Source organism: Gracilinanus agilis, chromosome 1, assembly GCF_016433145.1.
Source record: "Gracilinanus agilis isolate LMUSP501 chromosome 1, AgileGrace, whole genome shotgun sequence".
Lineage (NCBI taxonomy): Eukaryota > Metazoa > Chordata > Mammalia > Didelphimorphia > Didelphidae > Gracilinanus > Gracilinanus agilis.
Window position 1 is genome coordinate 28,773,843 of NC_058130.1, and position 18,078 is coordinate 28,791,920.

The 18,078-nt window shown below is 41.2% G+C and overlaps 1 protein-coding gene across 1 annotated transcript in view; it reads right to left on the reverse strand.

Annotated features, from left to right (window-relative positions):
• Positions 1-18,078, reverse strand: part of ADAMTS9 (ADAM metallopeptidase with thrombospondin type 1 motif 9) — a 223,766-nt gene that overhangs the window by 175,865 nt on the left and 29,823 nt on the right. Inside the window, exons 8-9 of the mRNA XM_044675724.1 lie at positions 2,426-2,715; positions 1,983-2,137 (exon numbers count right to left, since the gene is read on the reverse strand). Coding sequence (XP_044531659.1) covers positions 1,983-2,137; positions 2,426-2,715 — 445 coding nt within the window. The remainder of the gene's footprint in view (positions 1-1,982; positions 2,138-2,425; positions 2,716-18,078) is intronic.

Consider the following 18,078-nt stretch of genomic DNA (forward strand, 5'->3'; position numbering starts at 1 on the left):
AAAAAAAAAAAAAAAAAAAAAAAGGATTACATAACAATCTTAACATGAGGAACCTTATGCCTCAGGATTTCATTCTTTACCTCTTACTTGAGATAATGTATTTCAAGCATTTTATAAACCTTGAAGTGCTCTATAAATGTTTGCTATTCCAAATTTTTTTTTACTATTCTTATTTTCCAACTTAGAATCAATACTGAGTATTAGTTCCAAGGCAAAAGAGAGGTAAGGGCTAGGCAATGGGAGTGAGGTGACTTGCCCAGGGTCACACAGCTAGGAAGTATCTGAGGCTAGTTTTGAACCTAGGACTTCCTGTCTCTAGACCTGCCTCTCAATCTGCCCCTCTTCTTCTTTTTTAAAACCCTTACTTTCCATCTTAGAATCAATACTGAGTATTAGTTCCAGACAAAAGAGAGGTAAAGGCCAGGCAATGGGGGTGAAGTGACTTGCCCAGGCTCACACAGCTAGGAAGTATCTGAGGTCAGATTTGAACCTAGGACCTTTCGTCTCTAGACCTGGCTCTCAATCCACTGAGCTACCCAGCTGCCCCCTCTTCTTCTTTTTTAAAACCCTTACTTTCCATCTTAGAATCAATAGTGAGTATTAGTTCCAAGGCAGAAGAGAGGTAAGGGCTGGGCAATGGGGGTGAAGTGACTTGCCCAGGGTCACACAGCTAGAAAGTATATGAGGTCTGATTGGAACACAGGACTTTCTGTCTCTAGACCTGGCTCTCTATTCATTGAGCCTCCTAGCTGCCCTCATTATCATCATCATCATCATGATCATCATCATCATCATGATCATCATCATCATCATCATCATCATCATCATCATCATCATCATTGTCACCACTACTACTAATGCTGTTGTTTCTACTGACTTCTAATCTTATGGCCAGTCTCCAATCCTCACTGTCCATCTCGTGAATTCTAAATGTGAACCTGTTGTTTGTACGATGCTCTGTCATAACACTGTGTAGCCCATGAAGAGCAGATTCCACAGGTTGCATTTCCAGTCCATGCCACCCTATAAGAATCAGATTAGGGACAGCTTTCAACTGAAGGAGACACATCCCAAAATGTTTGTTTGAAAGCCAGCAAACCGCTGACTTGGAACTTGAAACTCATTTTCCTTTAGTAGACGTGTCATAAATTATATTTAGGTTTGAAGATAACTCCTAATGTGTCTAATAACTCCTAATCTTATTAATTTATAATATATTATATTAATTTATAAATTATATATTTACATTATATATAATTTATAAATTTATAGAATATATAAATACATTATATTATATATAATTTATAAATTTAATGTATAATATTATATATTATAATATATATATAATTTCTAAATTATATATATAATATAATACAATATATTAAGGGCAATATTGCAGCAACTATCATATAAGAAGGATGCTCTCATGGGAAATGTCTTTAGAATTTCTATTTGGAATCTCAGAAATACTTTCCGGAATTGGAACAAGGAGATGTGACCCAGGTATCAGATACCAGGAATACCTTGGGCCAGGGACTAACAGAGCAGGGGCTTGGGACAGACGGGGTGGCTTCTTATAGGGATGAAGGCTTCTACACGGAGAAGACTGAGGTAAGGGACTTAGGTGGTCAGATTCTGGGCTGAGGGCAAGGAAGAGCTTTAGATAGGGCTCTAGTGTGGCAGGGAGAATTGAGTGAGGAACACCATGGTTGGGTTCTACATAAAGAGCCAGGGTGGATGGAGGATAAAAGTGAGAAGTGAAAAAAGGAGTTCTCTTTAGCAAAAAGTGGCACTGAAGGAATAAGAGACCTTAGAAAAACAGAAAAAAGTACTACGTTTGGTCTCAGATGACATGGGTTCAAATCCTGACTGTCATTTATGACATGTCACCTTGGACAAATAATTGATGTCTCTGGGTCTCGGTTTCCCTTATTTGTAAAGTAGAGAGACTACATTATGTGACTTCTACAATCCTTTCAAACTCTATGGCTAATCGCTTTATTATCCTATGAGTGGGAGGGATAACGATAGGAGGGTCAAATTTCTCCCTCTCATCTTCTCTTTTCTCCACCCTCCTCAGAATCTCAGCATTGCAGCCACACTTGGCACTGCAGTGAGTACGAAGGATCCAATTTATCTCATGGGGAGGAAAGAGAGGGGAGCGGGGAGAAGGGGGGTTGGTAGGAGTGAGGGAGAAAAGGAAGGCTGAAAGGAATGAAGCCCAGGAGAAGCAAAGGGGAACCAGACTTGGCTGGCTGCCATTCCTATTCGAGAGTGGCTCTCCTGTAACTCTTGCTCAACGGATAGTATCGAGTTTCCTCCAGTCCCTTTTCCCGACTTGGTTAAGATACAGACATTCCTGCTGACCACAGCTCCGAGCCTATTCCCCAAAGGTCACCTTCTGTGCCTTGTTCCCCATACTTACTATTGACATTAATGTTAAAACATAGTGTTGCAGATTAGCTCCGTGATAGGCAACCATTCTGCTATCCGCAACCACCATGACTTCCACAAACCGAGGATAGGACAAAAAGCGTTTCGTCCTCCTGTGGCTCTTCCTCCCGTTCGTGCTCTCAGTCTTGTTACCATGGGCAGAAAAGGGTTTTGCTGCCAAGCTGCTTTTTAAGATCTCCACATCATCCGACAGCATGCCCCTGTCTTGCCATTTTCTTGTGAGAGTCTTCTTCCTATTTTTTCTGCCGCCATGTTTGTGTTCTGCAAGAAAAGAAATGCCGTAGGTAATATTTCAGTCTAGATCCTTTTCCTATGAAGGACTTCATTGTGTACTTCCCCCAAATGCTATAAAATCCATCTCTATTCTCCCCACCTTGCGGTAGGTGCAGGGGATTATGGATGCAGAATGTTGCATACGATTGGCAGATGAGATCACGACAGAGCCAAGTAGGGCTGGACCAGAGCCGTTCCACTCCAGGGTGCCAAATTTGAAAGGCACCAAAAGCATTTCCTATCTTTTAGTGCAGGGGTCGGCAACGTATGGCTCTCGAGCCATATCTGGCTCTTTTGAGGGCCGGATATGGCTCTTTCTGCAGGAGCCATAAAGTCCATTTTTTTCAGGTGCTGTTACAGGAGCAGCACTGTGAGCACTGGACGGCTCTCACAAAATTACATTTTAAAAAATGTAGCGTTTATGGCTCTCACGGCCAAAAAGGTTGCTGACCCCTGCTTTAGTGGAATGGAAAAGAAAATGCTGAATTTAGCACCTCATTGGAAAAAACAATAAGCTAAAATAGGAAGGTCTTTACCTATCTCCCACCCTCCCTCTTTATGGTAGCAGCCCCTCCTCTATCGTGTTATCTCTGAACCTTACAAATTATGGGTGCTTCATAAAAATATTGGTTGGGGAAAAATCTGGGTATTTATTAAGTACTTACAATGTGCCAGAAACTCTTTAAAAATATTTCTCATTCGATTTTCATGATAACAATGAGATAGATGCTTTTACTATCCCCTTTCTGCAGTAAGGGAAAATGAGGGAGAGAAATTAAATGGCTCTCCCAGGGATATGTGGTGATCTTAGAGAGTGTCAAGGAGTGAGGGGATTGCCACTAGTCTAAAGACTTCTGGGGGCAGCTGGGCAGCTCAGTGGATTGAGAGCCAGGCCTAGAGACGGGAGGTCCTAGGTTCAAATCCGGCCTTAGACACTTCCCAGCTGTGTGACCCTGGGCAAGTCACTTGACCCCCGTTACCTAGCCTTACCACTCTTCTGCCTTGGAGCCAAAACACAGTGTTGACTCCAAAACGGAAGGTCAGGGTTTAAAAAAAAAATTAAAAAAAAAATAAAGACTTCCCCAAAAGAACCCTTCATCATAGCAGCAATTTTTCATGAAGAAACTTAAATCATAATATTTGTCTAATTAACAACTGGTATTTCAAAGTGGACTTTTGAAGGAATTTCCCCAGGAAAGCTTCCTTCACTATGGTAGTTAGTTGCCACAATACTAGCCCTACTGCGTTATAAATGATCAAGACTTTTGCGTGCCAACTTTGAACCTAGATCTAACTTCTAACATGACCACTCAAGGAAAATGAGTTTCACATTCCAAACTGTTGACTTCCAAACAAACATTTTGGAATTTGGAATATTTAATTAACTGGTGACTTTTAATTAGCTGCAGGGTGCCGCTTACATGAATGCTCACTGAAGTTATTAAAGAATCAAGCTGGAGATGGAGGGATAAAGTAGGCACAAATCTTTTTCACTGATGGCTTGACTGGGCCCAAGGCTTCCTCCTCTCATTGTTCTCCAGCATAGAAACAGTGAAGGTCAATAACTGGGCCACCAAGGCCTGAAGAATAATGAGCAGAACATTTCAGATGCTCTGCCTTTGATAGCCAATTAGGTGCCATGTAAAGAGGCCTAAATCAAATGATTAGAAGGAGGCTAATGAACACTACAAAGGAGCTACAGAGAATTTAAAACGAGATCTATTGTTATCAATGTTATTGTTATCTATGGAGACTTGACAGCCTCCAAATTTATTGAATCAGATGATTACAGGAAGTACTTAAGCAAATGTGATGAAGTTCACAAAGTACATGAATTGGGGCCAGTGAGAGACATTAGGAAATCAGCTCTATTTATTAAGAACTCTCCCAGGTTGCAGGCTACCCCGTTACTAGTGCCTTCTCCTTTCAGATTACCTTCCGTCTACTTTATACATATCTTGTACACGTGCCTAAATATTTACATATTGTCTCTCCCACTTGAATGTAAGCTCCTTGAGGGCAGGAACTAGGTTTGATTTTCTTTGTATTCCCTGGCACAGAGGAAGCACTTAAAATACCTCTTCCTTTATGGACTTGCCTTTTAATACAGTGTTCAGGATCATGGGCTGGAAGAGATGGCCCTAGAAGTCCCTTCCAACTCTAAGACTGTGATTTCATTTGGAAGGAAATCTACGCAGCCTAGAGAGTCTTAACCTGTCTTAAGTAATGGATCTCTTTGGAAATCTGGTGAAGCCTGGAGATCTCTTTTTGGAATCATGTATAAAATAATATTATTCGGGATTACGAAGGAAACCAATTATATTGAAATCCGAGTAACCCAGTGTTAAGAAGGAAGTTCATGGATCCCAGGCTATGAACCCCTCTCTAACGTGTTCAGGACATGGTACATTTGTTAAGCCTCTTGAACCACTAAGAACAAATGTAGTTAAATACCTTTGAAAGAGAGGGGTCATTGGCCCTAGGAAAACTCGAGATTATTAAGCATGCTGATATGAAATGAAGCCAATGTATCTGAGTCATAAAATTGAAGAAATGAAGAAAAGAATCATAAAAAGATACTCCAGTCATCAGCAGGCAGTAAAGCATATCATCACACATTACCAAGAAGTCATTTCATTCACAAGTAATCTGTGTAACAAAGACATTTTCTCTTGTGTTTTACGAAGTATGGAAGACCAAAAACTATGCTATTTCTCTAATAAAAGCCGAAGCGATATTTTCTTACACAGCAGATTTCAGCATTTCTTGGTTTACTTTTTTTTTCTGGATGAATCAGAATCATATTCATCTATTAGCAAATTAAAAACACTTCAATTCAATTCAACATTTATTTATGAACCATTGGCAATGTTTATGTGGCATTATGGGATTTTCTAGGAATTATAAGCTAAAAACAAAAACTAGACCCTAGCTTCAAGAAGCTTATATTCGATAGGGGGCTAAAAGAATGTGAGCTTGGATAATATGTGTGGGGGGGGGGCACACGTAAACACACAAATAAAGATAATTATTGCAGAGAAGTGAAAACTTGCCATCATTTCAAATGTCTACAAATTCCACTGAACAATAAAATGACGAGGACACATAGCGAGACTGCTTTCAGTTAAAGGGGCATATTCGATTAGAATAAAGAAGTACATCCTTGTAATCTTTCAGGGGACAGCAGAATGGGTTCTATGATAGAATCTGGGCATATGTCACTTTCACAAGAAAACCTCATTCTCATGTGAAGGTGAGATGAAATTCTAAATAATACTTTGTTGTGTTGGGGGTGGGGAGGGATGTTGGAAAGATTGACCTTCCTGGCAACGTCCTAGCTTGGGGCAGAGAGACTAGGATTTGTTCTAGACAAAAAGGATAGTGTCCTTCCAAGAGAGGTACTTACTGCAACATGACTCCACACCAAAATATTTATGAATCATCTACTATATTCCAAGCACAGTGATAGGCTCAAGGAACTTACATCCTAGCCCTGGGCTACCACTCTCAGAGGTCCCATCAGCCATGGTGCCTCTCTCCTAGAAGTCACCTTCCCAATAATTTATAGGTCAAGCTCTCTGGAGAATATCCCTCTCTTCTCAAATTGCATTGCCTCCGCCAAACTCCTTATGAAAAAATTCCGAGGGTTCTTCTTACTGATAGATGCTATCAAATTCACAAACATAAAAGAACATTTCCCTTTATTTTTGGACTCTTGCTTAAGCTTATAAGGCCTGATTTTTCTTACTAACTGCCTAGAATTGGCCTTCTAAACCAGCATTCTGAACTCTATCACAATTCAAATGTGTGATTCCTTTCAGAGAGAATGTTTTGAAAGTGCCTTGCAACCCACAAAGCTCTGTTTGGATGCCAATGATTCTTAAGAGAATTAAAGGCATTGTGATGTAATAAATAATTTGGAGTCAGGAAGACCCGAGTTCAAATCTAGATTTTAGGCTATGGATCAGCTTTGATGGGAAAAATTCCCATTATAGGTCTGTGATTTGTTTTTGTTTTTGTTTTTTTTTTTTAATTTTTTTTAAACCCTTAATTTCTGTGTATTGGCTCCTAGGTGGAAGAGTGGTAAGGGTGGGCAATGGGGGTCAAGTGACTTGCCCAGGGTCACACAGCTGGGAAGTGTCTGAGGCTGGATTTGAACCTAGGATCTCCTGTCTCTAGGCCTGATTTTCAATCCACTGAGCTACCCAGCTGCCCCTAGGTCTGTGATTTGTGATGAATGTCAGGAGTCAAATTCCAGGAAGTTAGGAAACAAAATAAGGCCCTATATTAAATACTAAGGATAAATAGACGCATTTATTTATTAGTTGCTAGGTGGTAACCAGAGTTAGAGTTCTAGGACTGGAGTCAGGAAGGTAGGGTCAGATACTCACTAACTGCGTAACGTTGGACAAAACTTAACCTCTGCCTGCCTCATTTTCCTCAACTACAAAATAGAGATCATAATAGCAGTTACTTCTCAGGGTTGTTTTGAGGATCAAATAAGATAATATTTGTAAAGTGCTGAATAGTGTCTGTCAAAAGTAGGCTAGTTATGATTATTATTATTGGTGGTGGTGGTGGTAGTAGTCTCTTTCTATTTTAAACTTTCATATAAGGGGCAGCTGGGTAGCTCAGTGGAGTGAGAGTCAGGCCTAGAGACAGGAGGTCCTAGGTTCAAACCCGGCCTCAGCCACTTCCTAGCTGTGTGACCCTGGGCAAGTCACTTGACTCCCATTGCCCACCCTTACCAATCTTCCACCTATGAGACAATACACCGAAGTACAAGGGTTTATAAAAAAAAAAAGATAAAAAAAAACAAAAACTTTCATAAGTCTGTAAACAAGTTCAAGAATGTCTTAATTGTTCTGGATGCACCAAGTCATTGCCTCTTTTTCCAGCCTTGTCTGTATAAGAAAGCTTCTCCCTATCACTGGGAAGATGGAGGTAGAATGGCTGCCTAACTAGAGGTTACTTTACAATCACAGAATGTCAATGCTAGGAGAGCCCTTAACTCCACAGACAGATTAAAACTAAATGACAAAAGTTGTCCTGATTTTTTTGCCTTGACACTGGACTTGGATGATTCTGGAAGAGAGAGTGAGGCTGGCGACTGGGCAACTCTGCCTCCCATAAATCCAGTTCACATACAATTCATCACCTCATGATGTCATTGGTCCTCTTGAAAGTGATCAGAAGGATGAATGAATGAACAATAGGCACATTAAATGATAAGGAAATATATTTGATAATAAATATTTTTCCTATTTAAGTAGATGTATTTTATGTACTTTAAGAACAAGTAATTTATGTACTTTATTATATACTTATTTAAGTACAAGTGCTTTTAGGTTCTTTTTTTTAAAAAAACTCTTACCTTTTGTCTTAGAATGAATACTAGATATTGGTTCTAAGGCAGAAGAGAGGTAAGGGCTAGGCAATGGGGGTTGAGTGACTTGCCCAGGTCGCACAGCTGGGAAGTGCCTGAGGCCAAATCTGAACCCAGGACCTCCCATCTCTGAGCCTGACTCTCAATCCACTGAGCCACCCAGCTGCTCCCTACTTTTAGGTATTTTAAGAACAAGCAATTACAAGATATTATAATTTTACATTGTAATAACCATTTTCATCCTCCTATCTCTATTTTCTTTGCCTGAAAGACAAAAAAATGCACTGCATCAATGGATACATCTTGGTCTTCAAGATGTTCTTTTTGCCCCCTCTAAAACTCTTCCCTTCTGCCCAAGTATCAATTCTAAGACAGTAGAGTCACAAGCATTAGGCAATCAGGGTTAAGTGACTTGCCTGGGGTCACATGGCTAGGAACTTCTAGATATTTTTAAATTCAGGTTTTTCTTGTAGGAGAAAGTATGCTCTAAAGTCCTCATTTAATAGATTAGGAAACTGAGGAAATAGGAGAGAAGTAACTTATGGGTCACTGAGTAGCTAGTAGAGCAGAGATTAAAATTCAGGGCTCCTGATTCTTAGTTCAATATACAATCTGGTAAACCACTCATATATTTCCATTTCTGTGACTGTCCTGAAAAATAATTTCCTTTCATTAACTTTTCCCTTAGAATACATTATCTGCACAACTTAGTAAGGCAAATGACACTTAAAAAGTTATTTACTCCCCATGTTTTTTCACTGGCTGTCCCCAACCCTGTAATGCCCTTCTTTCCCCCCCTCTGCCTCTGGGAACCTTTTAGTCTTGTTTCAAGAGTCAGCTGAGTTGTAACCTCATGAACCATGACTTTCTCGACCGGTCCTATGAGTCACCAGAGCTTCCCCAAACCCGTCTCAATCCTCAAGTTAACTTGTATCTACCTATCTGTGGGAGTATTATTTCCCCCAATAGAATGTAAGCCCTCTGAGGGCAGAGATTGCTTTCATTTAGGTGTTGATATTGCTGGTGCCTTTCATATAAAAGATGATGAATGAACTCTCGTTAAATTGAATTGAATTTCTAACCCAAACAAGAATGGTATAGAGCAGTGATGGGCAAACTACAGCCCGTGAGCCAGTTGAGACCCCCTGAAATGTTCTATTCAGCAACTCGACATTATTTATTCCTAATCTGACGAATACTATGAGTAGGATACAATACAATGAAACTTCGAAAGAGTTGTCTTAGAAACAGACGGACAGAGGAGCATTTCCTTTCCTTTGGCCCCCTCTTTAAAAAGTTTGCCCATCACTGGTATAGAGCGCACACAGAGAGAGAGAGAGAGAGAGAGAGAGAGAGAGAGAGAGAGAGAGAGAGAGAGAGAGAGAACCGCTTCCCAGCCAAGATTCCCAAGCAAGCTTTGCTAATTTGTTGGTAGGAATGTTTTAAATTAAATTTTGGAGTGCAAATAGACTCTGGACAAATAGACTGACACATTCTCTATTTCCTCGAACACGTAGCCTTCTTCTTCTTCTTGCTCTTATTGGTTGATAACTATAATCATTGTGGCTAAGGAGATGTGAATGCTCCCATTAACAGTTAAAAAGTTAATTATTGTATGCCTTCCTAAGATGGATCAAAATTTAACCGAGTTCCCTTAAGGCAGGGCAGTAAAATGCCTTGTGACCCAACAGCCAGGAATCCGTAGTGACTGTAAATTACAGGTTCTCTACCAGTCAGTGATAAATAAATAGCATGTCGGGAAAACACATCAGCTTTAGATGAATTTGCTTTCAAATGAAAGTCAAGAGTTGGAAGGAGCCTCTGAGAACATCTAGTTCAACTTGCACAGAAGAAGCATGCAATGAATAGGTTGGGATAGGTTTGAGGATGCAACACTGTCCCCTTCCACCCCCAACATCTCCGACAAGTTGTCAGATTTCCTTTTCTTGAATATCCCTGTGGGTAGCCCAGTCCACTTCAGGGAGCTTTAATTGTGAAGATTTTTCTGACTTCGAGTCTGTATCTGCCTTTGTGGCAGCTCTTCCTGGCTCTATCCACATCCTACCCTCTAGGACCAAGCAGGACAAGTTTAATCCCTCTTTCAGGTGATGGCCCTTCAGACACTTGAAGACAACAACTGTGCTCTCCCTAGAGCTTCTCTTTTGCAGGCTAAATATACCTAGTGTCTTCAACTGGTCCTTATATGGAAGGAACTTGAGGTTGGGCATTCCAGCTTATCAATGTTGTTCCTAAAATGTGGTGCCCCCAAAGAGAGTAAAAAGACTATGAATGGGATGCTGACCAAAGTTGGGGATGGTAAACCTTTCTTGAAGCAGGCTAGGGCTCCATGGGCTTTCTTGGCGGTCATATTAAACTGTAGATTCATACATCTTCCCATGATGCAAAGCACAAAAGAGAAAAGTTATTTGTTCAAAATCTGGCTTAATATTTCATGACCATTTCCTTCCTCCTCCATCTCTAATTACTCAATACCTTAATTACTGGAAGTCATTTAAACTATTACAAGGATTAAATACATGGGCAGGTGAAATCTGACATGGTAAGTAGAAGGTAGCCTTGAAGACAAGAAACTCTGGGTTCAAATCCTGCCCTTAAATTTATACTGTTTTATTGATGACTGGAATGTCACTTGACCCTTCAGCACATCAGACAACACTCCAATTTTTGTCATAGGTATATAAACTTCCAATAAGTAGAAGTCGTTTCTAACTAGGGAGTTCCTCATGTTGATTAAATCATAGGTTGTTCCTAACAAAAACTACACACAAAAATTTGTATGAGTATGGTTTATGAACCTGAAAAATGCCAAAAAAATTTTTCAGGATTTAAAAAAAATTACAGGGCTATCTGAAGAAATCAAAGCTACATACAGGCATATGGGGGAAAATGGTCTAAGTTATTACTGATTAGAGAAATGCAAATTATACTAATTTAAAAATACCATCTCACATCTAACAGATCAGTTAAAATGATAAAAGGCAAAATGACAAATGTTGGAGGGGATGCAGAAAATGCATACATTGTTGGTGGAACTGTCAACTGATCCAATCATTTTGGAAAGTGATTTGGAATTACATCGAGAGATAAAACCGTATGTAATGCCGCTGTTGGGTCTATTTCCCAAGGAGATTAGGAGAAAAAGGAAAAGAGCCTATATGTTTAAAAGCTCTCTTTGTGGAGACAAAGAACTGAAAATAGAGGGATGTCAATTGACTAAGGAATGGCTAAACAGTTGTGATATATGTGTGTGATAGAATATTATAATCTGTATCATAAGAAATGATGAAGGGGCAGCTGGGTAGCTCAGTGGATTGAGAGTCAGGCCTGGAGACTGGAGGTCCTGGGTTCAGAGCCGGCCTCAGACACTTCCCAGCTGTGTGACCCTGGGCAAGTCACTTGACCCCCATTGCCCACCCTTACCACTCTTCCACCAAGGAGCCAATACACAGAAGTTAAGGGTTTAAAAAAAAAAAAAAAAAGAAATGATGAACAAGTAAGTTTTAGAAAAACTTGGAAAGATCTCTATGAAATAATGAAGAGTGAACTGAGTAAAAGCAAAAGAACATTATATACATAGCTATAGGATTAATACTAGAGGAATAACTTGTGAATGTCTACCTCCAGATAAATAGAAACACAAGTCATCATTTATATACATATTTTTTGTCAGTTGATGTTTTCTCTGGTGTGTAGACGGAAGGGAGGAGGCAAGAGGATTAGGAATTAATTTTTTCAGCACAAAGAAATTCAAAGAAAAATTGTTACCTATATGTAATCTGAATATATATATATATACATATAATTTTTTAAAAATCACAACATAAGAACTCAACTGTACACAAATCTATCCCCACCTCCTACCCACTCAGTGGGTCTGATGGGGAGATATCACTATCCAATGAATGAAAAGATGGAGGTTTAGAGATGTTACTATAGAAAAGGTTTGGAGGCTACAAAATTACTCCTTTGGAGATTAGATGGAGTTAAGCAAGTGAAATGATATCTTCTTTCCAAGTCCAGCCAATCTTAAGAAATGTGCTAATCACAGTAGATGCAGATGGCTACTTAATAAAGCCCTGGGGGAGGGATTCATCAGGAAAACAACACATAGAAAGTCTACAGGGAATGTGGGAGGAAGAGAAGATTAAGCAAACAAGAGGGAAGGGGAAAACCCTGAAAGCCAACAAAATGTTCTAAAGGCAAGTCTGCCAAAGAATGGAAGCGGAGAGGACTAAAACTGGGACCATTCTCAATGAATCAACTACAATGACCAAGTCTCACAGATGTACTTGAAGGTGAAACCATCTAATATATGGCCAAATGGAGATAAACTGTAGTCTAGAGACTTGGCTAAGAGCATAAAATTAATCTCACTATTCTCCAACAAAAATCTAAATGAGGATAACAAATGAGGTACAGGGTAACAAGAACACCGGGCAAGTCATCTTCTCATCCATGGGAACTTGAGCAACTCATTTATCTAAATAGAGCAATCGTTTGTCTGGACTTAGAATCAGAGAGCTCAGGGTTCAAGTCCTGCCTCTTGACACTTACTAGCTGTGTTATCCTGGGCAAGTCATTCACCACCATCTGCCTCAGCTTCCTCATCTATAAAATGGAGACAGTGTGACCCTGATTAAGTCATTCAACCTTATTTGCCTTTGTTTCTCCATCATCATCAAGAAGGAAATGGAAAACCACTTCAGTTTCTTTGCCAAGAAAATCCCAAATGGGGTCAAAGAATCAAACATGACTGAAAAATGACTCAACGATAAGAACAAAATGGAGATGATAATAATAATACCCCTACTTCCCCAGGCTGCTCTAAGGACAGAATGAGGTAAAATTTATAATGCGCTCTACAAACCTTCAAGTGCCATATTTTGCTAACTATAGCTGTTATAATAATAACTAGTGGGCAGCGGGGTAGCTCAGTGGATTGAGAGTCAGGTCTAAAGACGAGAGGTCCTAGGTTCAAATCTAGCCTCAGACACTTCCCAGCTGTGTGACCCTGGGCAAGTCACTTGACCCCCATTGCCTACCCTTNGACACTTTCCAGCTGTGTGACCCTGGGCAAGTCACTTGACCCCCATTACCCACCCTTACCCCTCTTCCACCAAGGAGCCAATACACAGAAGTTAAGGGTTAAAAAAAAAAAACAAAAAACGACTTCACGGAGTCTTTCTTGAACCCTTCTTCTCTGTTGGTGCTTTTACCTTCCCTCTATTTTGTTTCTCTCTATAGGTACTCTTGTTTCTTTTTCTTATAGAAGGTAAGCTCCTTGAGGGCAGGGACTCTTTTCACTTTTGCCTTTGTACTTCCAGTGCATAATACAGTGGCTGGCACGTAGTAGGTACTTTAAAAAAATTTATTATTGTTTGTTTAATGAGCTGAGACTGAGACTCAGTCCTATGCCATAATAGCTCTACAAAAATCACAAGTAAGGCAAAATCACACCCTCAGAAAAACATGAAAGGAATTCAAATTTGCAATGAATAAGCCTGGAGGGACAGCTAGATAGCACAGTGGATAGAGAGCCAAGCCTGGATTTTGGAAAGACCTGGGTTCAAATCTGTCTTCAGACACATCTTAGCCATGTGACCCTGGACAAGTCACTTAACCTCAATCGCCTAGCCCAGTGATGGGCAACCGTTTTAAAGAAGGGGCCAAAGGAAAGGAAATGCTCCTCTGTCAGTCTGTTTCTAAGGCAACTCTTTTCAAGTTTCATTGTATTATATCCTACTCATTGTATTCATCAGATTAGGAATAAAGTCGTGAGGCTGGATAGAACATTTCAGGGGGCCCCATCTGGCCCGCCACTGGCCTAGACCTTGCTGGTCTTCTCTCTTAGAATTAATACTAAGACAAAAGGTAAAACAAAGAAGAGAGAAGAACAAGAAGAGATAGTAAAAGACAGTAGCACCCCTTCCCTTTGCCCAGATACAGTGGGGACAAGTATTGTGCAGTACACAGACTTCTAGACTCCTTCAGTGTATTGATCAATTATACAAATTGTTCCTTTTTTGTCTTTTACACATTCTCCGTTATGGGATGTCTGAGAAAGGAAGGAAGGGTCGGGGGCACATTGTGGTGAGAAAAAGCCAAAAGACATTTGTAAAAACCTATTTAAATCAACCCAAACCCCAGGCTAATAGATTTCCTGGTCATTACTAGTGCTTGAGATACAGAGTGGTATAGGGATACAAAACTAGATTTAATAGTCTAAAGGTCTGGGTTCAAATCCCACCCCTGACCCGAGAGCTACATTGCCCATAAAAGTCACAGAACCTCCGTGAAGTTCAATTCCCCATCAGAGAAATGGAGCTACTCCCCACAGATCTGCAGTGAGCTAGATAAAGAACTTTACAGAACACTGACGAGCCACGATCACGCAGGGGCTGTCTCTAGACATGGCTATGGCCGTAGATATGTGGCCATTGAGATTTACATACATGTGAGAGGCAGCACGGGGCAGTGATTACAGGACTAGCCTTGGCATCTCAGGGACCTGGGTTCAAGTCATGACACAGGCACCTAAGTCACACTTCACCTGTGACTGTCCATGCTGGTAGTTCTCCATAGAAATGAAATCATAGTTTTAGAAGGGGAATGAGGTTGAGGATGATAGAAATATTAGGAAGAGGTATAGTTCTATACTATATATATATATAATATATGTACATAATATATATAATATATACAATATATATACTATAATATATATACACACACATGCACGCATGAATCTATATGGGGATGTGTATATAATACTAAAGTAGACAAATTTTGAAACACAAATTTAGTCACGGCACAACGAAATGCACATATAAAAGCATTATATGTATAAATATTATATACATAAACCTTATAATATCTATGGAAATATATTACTATAAGATACATACTTCTATATAATATACATATAAAGAATGGGTTATATAATATGCTTCATGGATATATTATTTGAATATTTGTTTTATGTACATATGTAATATTTGTTTCTATTTTATATATTTTATATAAATACATAACTATGTCTTTTACTTCAATATATAAGTAACAAACATCCTAAATATATCTTTTCTATACAGAGTCACAGTGCCTTGACTGAGTTCAATCCAATATTAATCTATTCTAGGATATTTTAAATGACTGGACTTGGAGAGAAGACGAATTCAAATCCTGCCACAGACACTTAGTTGTGTGACCCTGACTAAGTCGGTCACTTCATCCCTGCTGGGCCTCAGTTTCCTCATCTATCACAAAAGGGGGTTGATGTCCTCTCATCCCTCCTAGCTCTAAATCTATGACCTTTGGAATGGGCAGAGCTTGGTTTTTAATTCTGATATTTTCCGTGGGATGTTCCTGCTAGGACTCTGCCATGCTCATGCTTGGGTAAACCGAGTAATGAAGGCTCCTCAGCCCTCCCCATGGTCTGAAAGGAGAAGGTTTGTTCTTTCCCAGGTCGCTGTCGTCCCCAGAGTTGTCTGAGGTTACTAGTGTGTTCTTAGTCCTTCTAGCCTTCTCTTCCAATATCTCCATCGGTTCCTGCTCGTCCCCCAAGGCCAGGCTGCTGGCTGCTGGGATGCCCTGCTGCCCACAGCTTCCTCCCATGGTCCCAGGTTTCTATAGAGACCCCCCTCCTTACCCCAAAGCCCCCTCTCTGTCCCCCCTGTTTTCGACAACTCCCCTGAGCTAAGAGCTGCTTAGGAATCCTGTGGGGGGTCCATGCTTATGGAGGTCTATTGGCCTAAGGACTAATTCTGTACCCTGGATACATTCCAGCATCTCCTTTCCACCGATCTCATCCTGTCAGCTGGCACTTGGTGAACCCCCCGAAGAAGCTCAAATAGCTGAAACGAGATGCTGAGGCTATGTTCAAGGCCTCACACTTCCACAGAAAGGCCTTGGTAACCCCCAATGAGCCAAGTTTTGCCCTGGAGGGCTGACCTGGGGAGGGGATGGCCAGGGAGCCCTTTCACTCTGGGCCGAAAGCTCAACTCTCAGGGGAGCCGCCCGCCCCTCTCCCGGAAGCTGTGATTGGCTTGTTGTCTACACAGTGACCTCCCTCTCTCCTCCCTTCCCGCTTCCCAAAAAGCTTGTTCTTGCCTAAGGAGAAAGAATGCTTCTTCCTGGCTGTGTTCCCATGGAAGAAATTTCAGAACATTCTAGCGTTAGTCCTGAATTGGGTCTGGAGCTTCAAGCAGCCCTTCGAGCTTTTCAAGAAGGAATTTAAGGAGCAGCTGGGTAGCTCAGTGGATGGAGAGTCAGGCCTGGAGACGGCAGGTCCTAGGTTCAAATCTGGCCTCAAACACTTCCCAGCTGTGTGACCCTGGGCAAGTCACTTGACCCCCATTGCCTACCCTTACCACTCTTCCACCTAGGAGCCAATACACAGAAGTTAAGGGTTAAAAAGAAGAAGAAGGAATTCACCTCTTGCACAAAGTGAGAAATCCCTTACAGTTTCCCTAATCTAGAGACTCACTGAGGACTAGTTCTTACAAAACAGACCAGCTGAAAACTCTGCTTGTTCCAGCATCCCTAGCTTTGTTGGATCCTGAGGGGGCGAAGGATGCGGATCGCTGCTGGTGGTCCTCTTGGGAGGGGTAAGAAAAGACGTAAGTTCCATTCTTGTCTCTGATACTTGCTGTGGTGGGCCTCAGTTTCCTGATCTGTAAATCGAGGGGTCAGGACTAGATGACCATCTAGGTCCACTGAGGTTATTCTGAGCCACAGACCATTTTCCACCTTTAAAACGTGTGGGTTTAAGAAGAGACCAACTTCGGTTCATCCCATTTGGGGGCCAAGAGCACCTACCTTGCATCTGTCTCAAAGGGGTGTTAGATGCCCCCCCCACACCTCCTCAAGCCCCCTCGGTTACTGGATGATCATCCAATCGAACTTTTGTTCTTCCCTTCCCCACGAAGCACAGCCTCACTTTCCACGCCAATTAATACAGAAAGCAAATTCCCAAATCACAAGACCGACCGCGACCCAAGGACGGGCTGGCTCTGTGGCCATTACTCCCAGATAGGATTGTTTTTTAAGTTTCCATTTTATAATTCCGGAGGCCACTGGCTGACCGGTGCAGAATAAGAAGCATCGAATAAGTATTCTTCCCGCCTTCTCTCCGCACCTGGGGCTCGGGCTGAGTCGAAACGAGGTAATTACATTCTGCCTACCCAGCATTCCCTTAAGGTCCGTCTCCTTCCTTCTCGCATTCCTCTGCCTGTCAAGCTATACTGCTAGCACCCCATTTCACCTGAACATTGATTTCGGGGTGGGCGACTTGCTCCCTGGAAAATGTAAAAGCCACATTCCTGAAACAAGGTCAAACGTTTAAGACTCTGGCCTCAGGAGTCAAATCCTGGAGGTCAGGCGGAGCAGACTGAATTTCTTCCACACTGGGAGGACCAATTTCCATTTCTTTCCAATGCAGCATCTCGAATTGGACAGAACCACAAATTTGAAGCTGGGTGTGATGTGGATGATAATGAGCCCAGAGACCTTTAGCATCTATTTTTTTCCCCTTAAAAGATTCTGAGTCAACAATCACACCATTTATATGCCTTTGATTTACTCTATCTTGAAATATATTGAATACAAAAAAGAATTCCTTGGGTTTGTTGAAAGTCTCTTATTCCTGGGGCAGCTGGGTAGCTCAGTGAATTGAGAGTCAGGCCTAGAGACAGGAGGTCCTAGTTCAAATCCAGCCTCAGGCACTTCCCAGCTGTGTGACCCTGGGCAAGTCACTTGACCCCCATGGCCCACCCTTACCACTCTTCCACCTAGGAGCCAATACACAGAAGTTAAGGGTTTAAAAACACACAAACAAAAAAAGCATTGGTTCAATTATGCCACAATGCCAAATGAGTCCCATGTCTCCATAGGACTTTCAGGAGCAACATAAATTCAGGGGGCAGCTAGGTGACACAGTAGCTAGA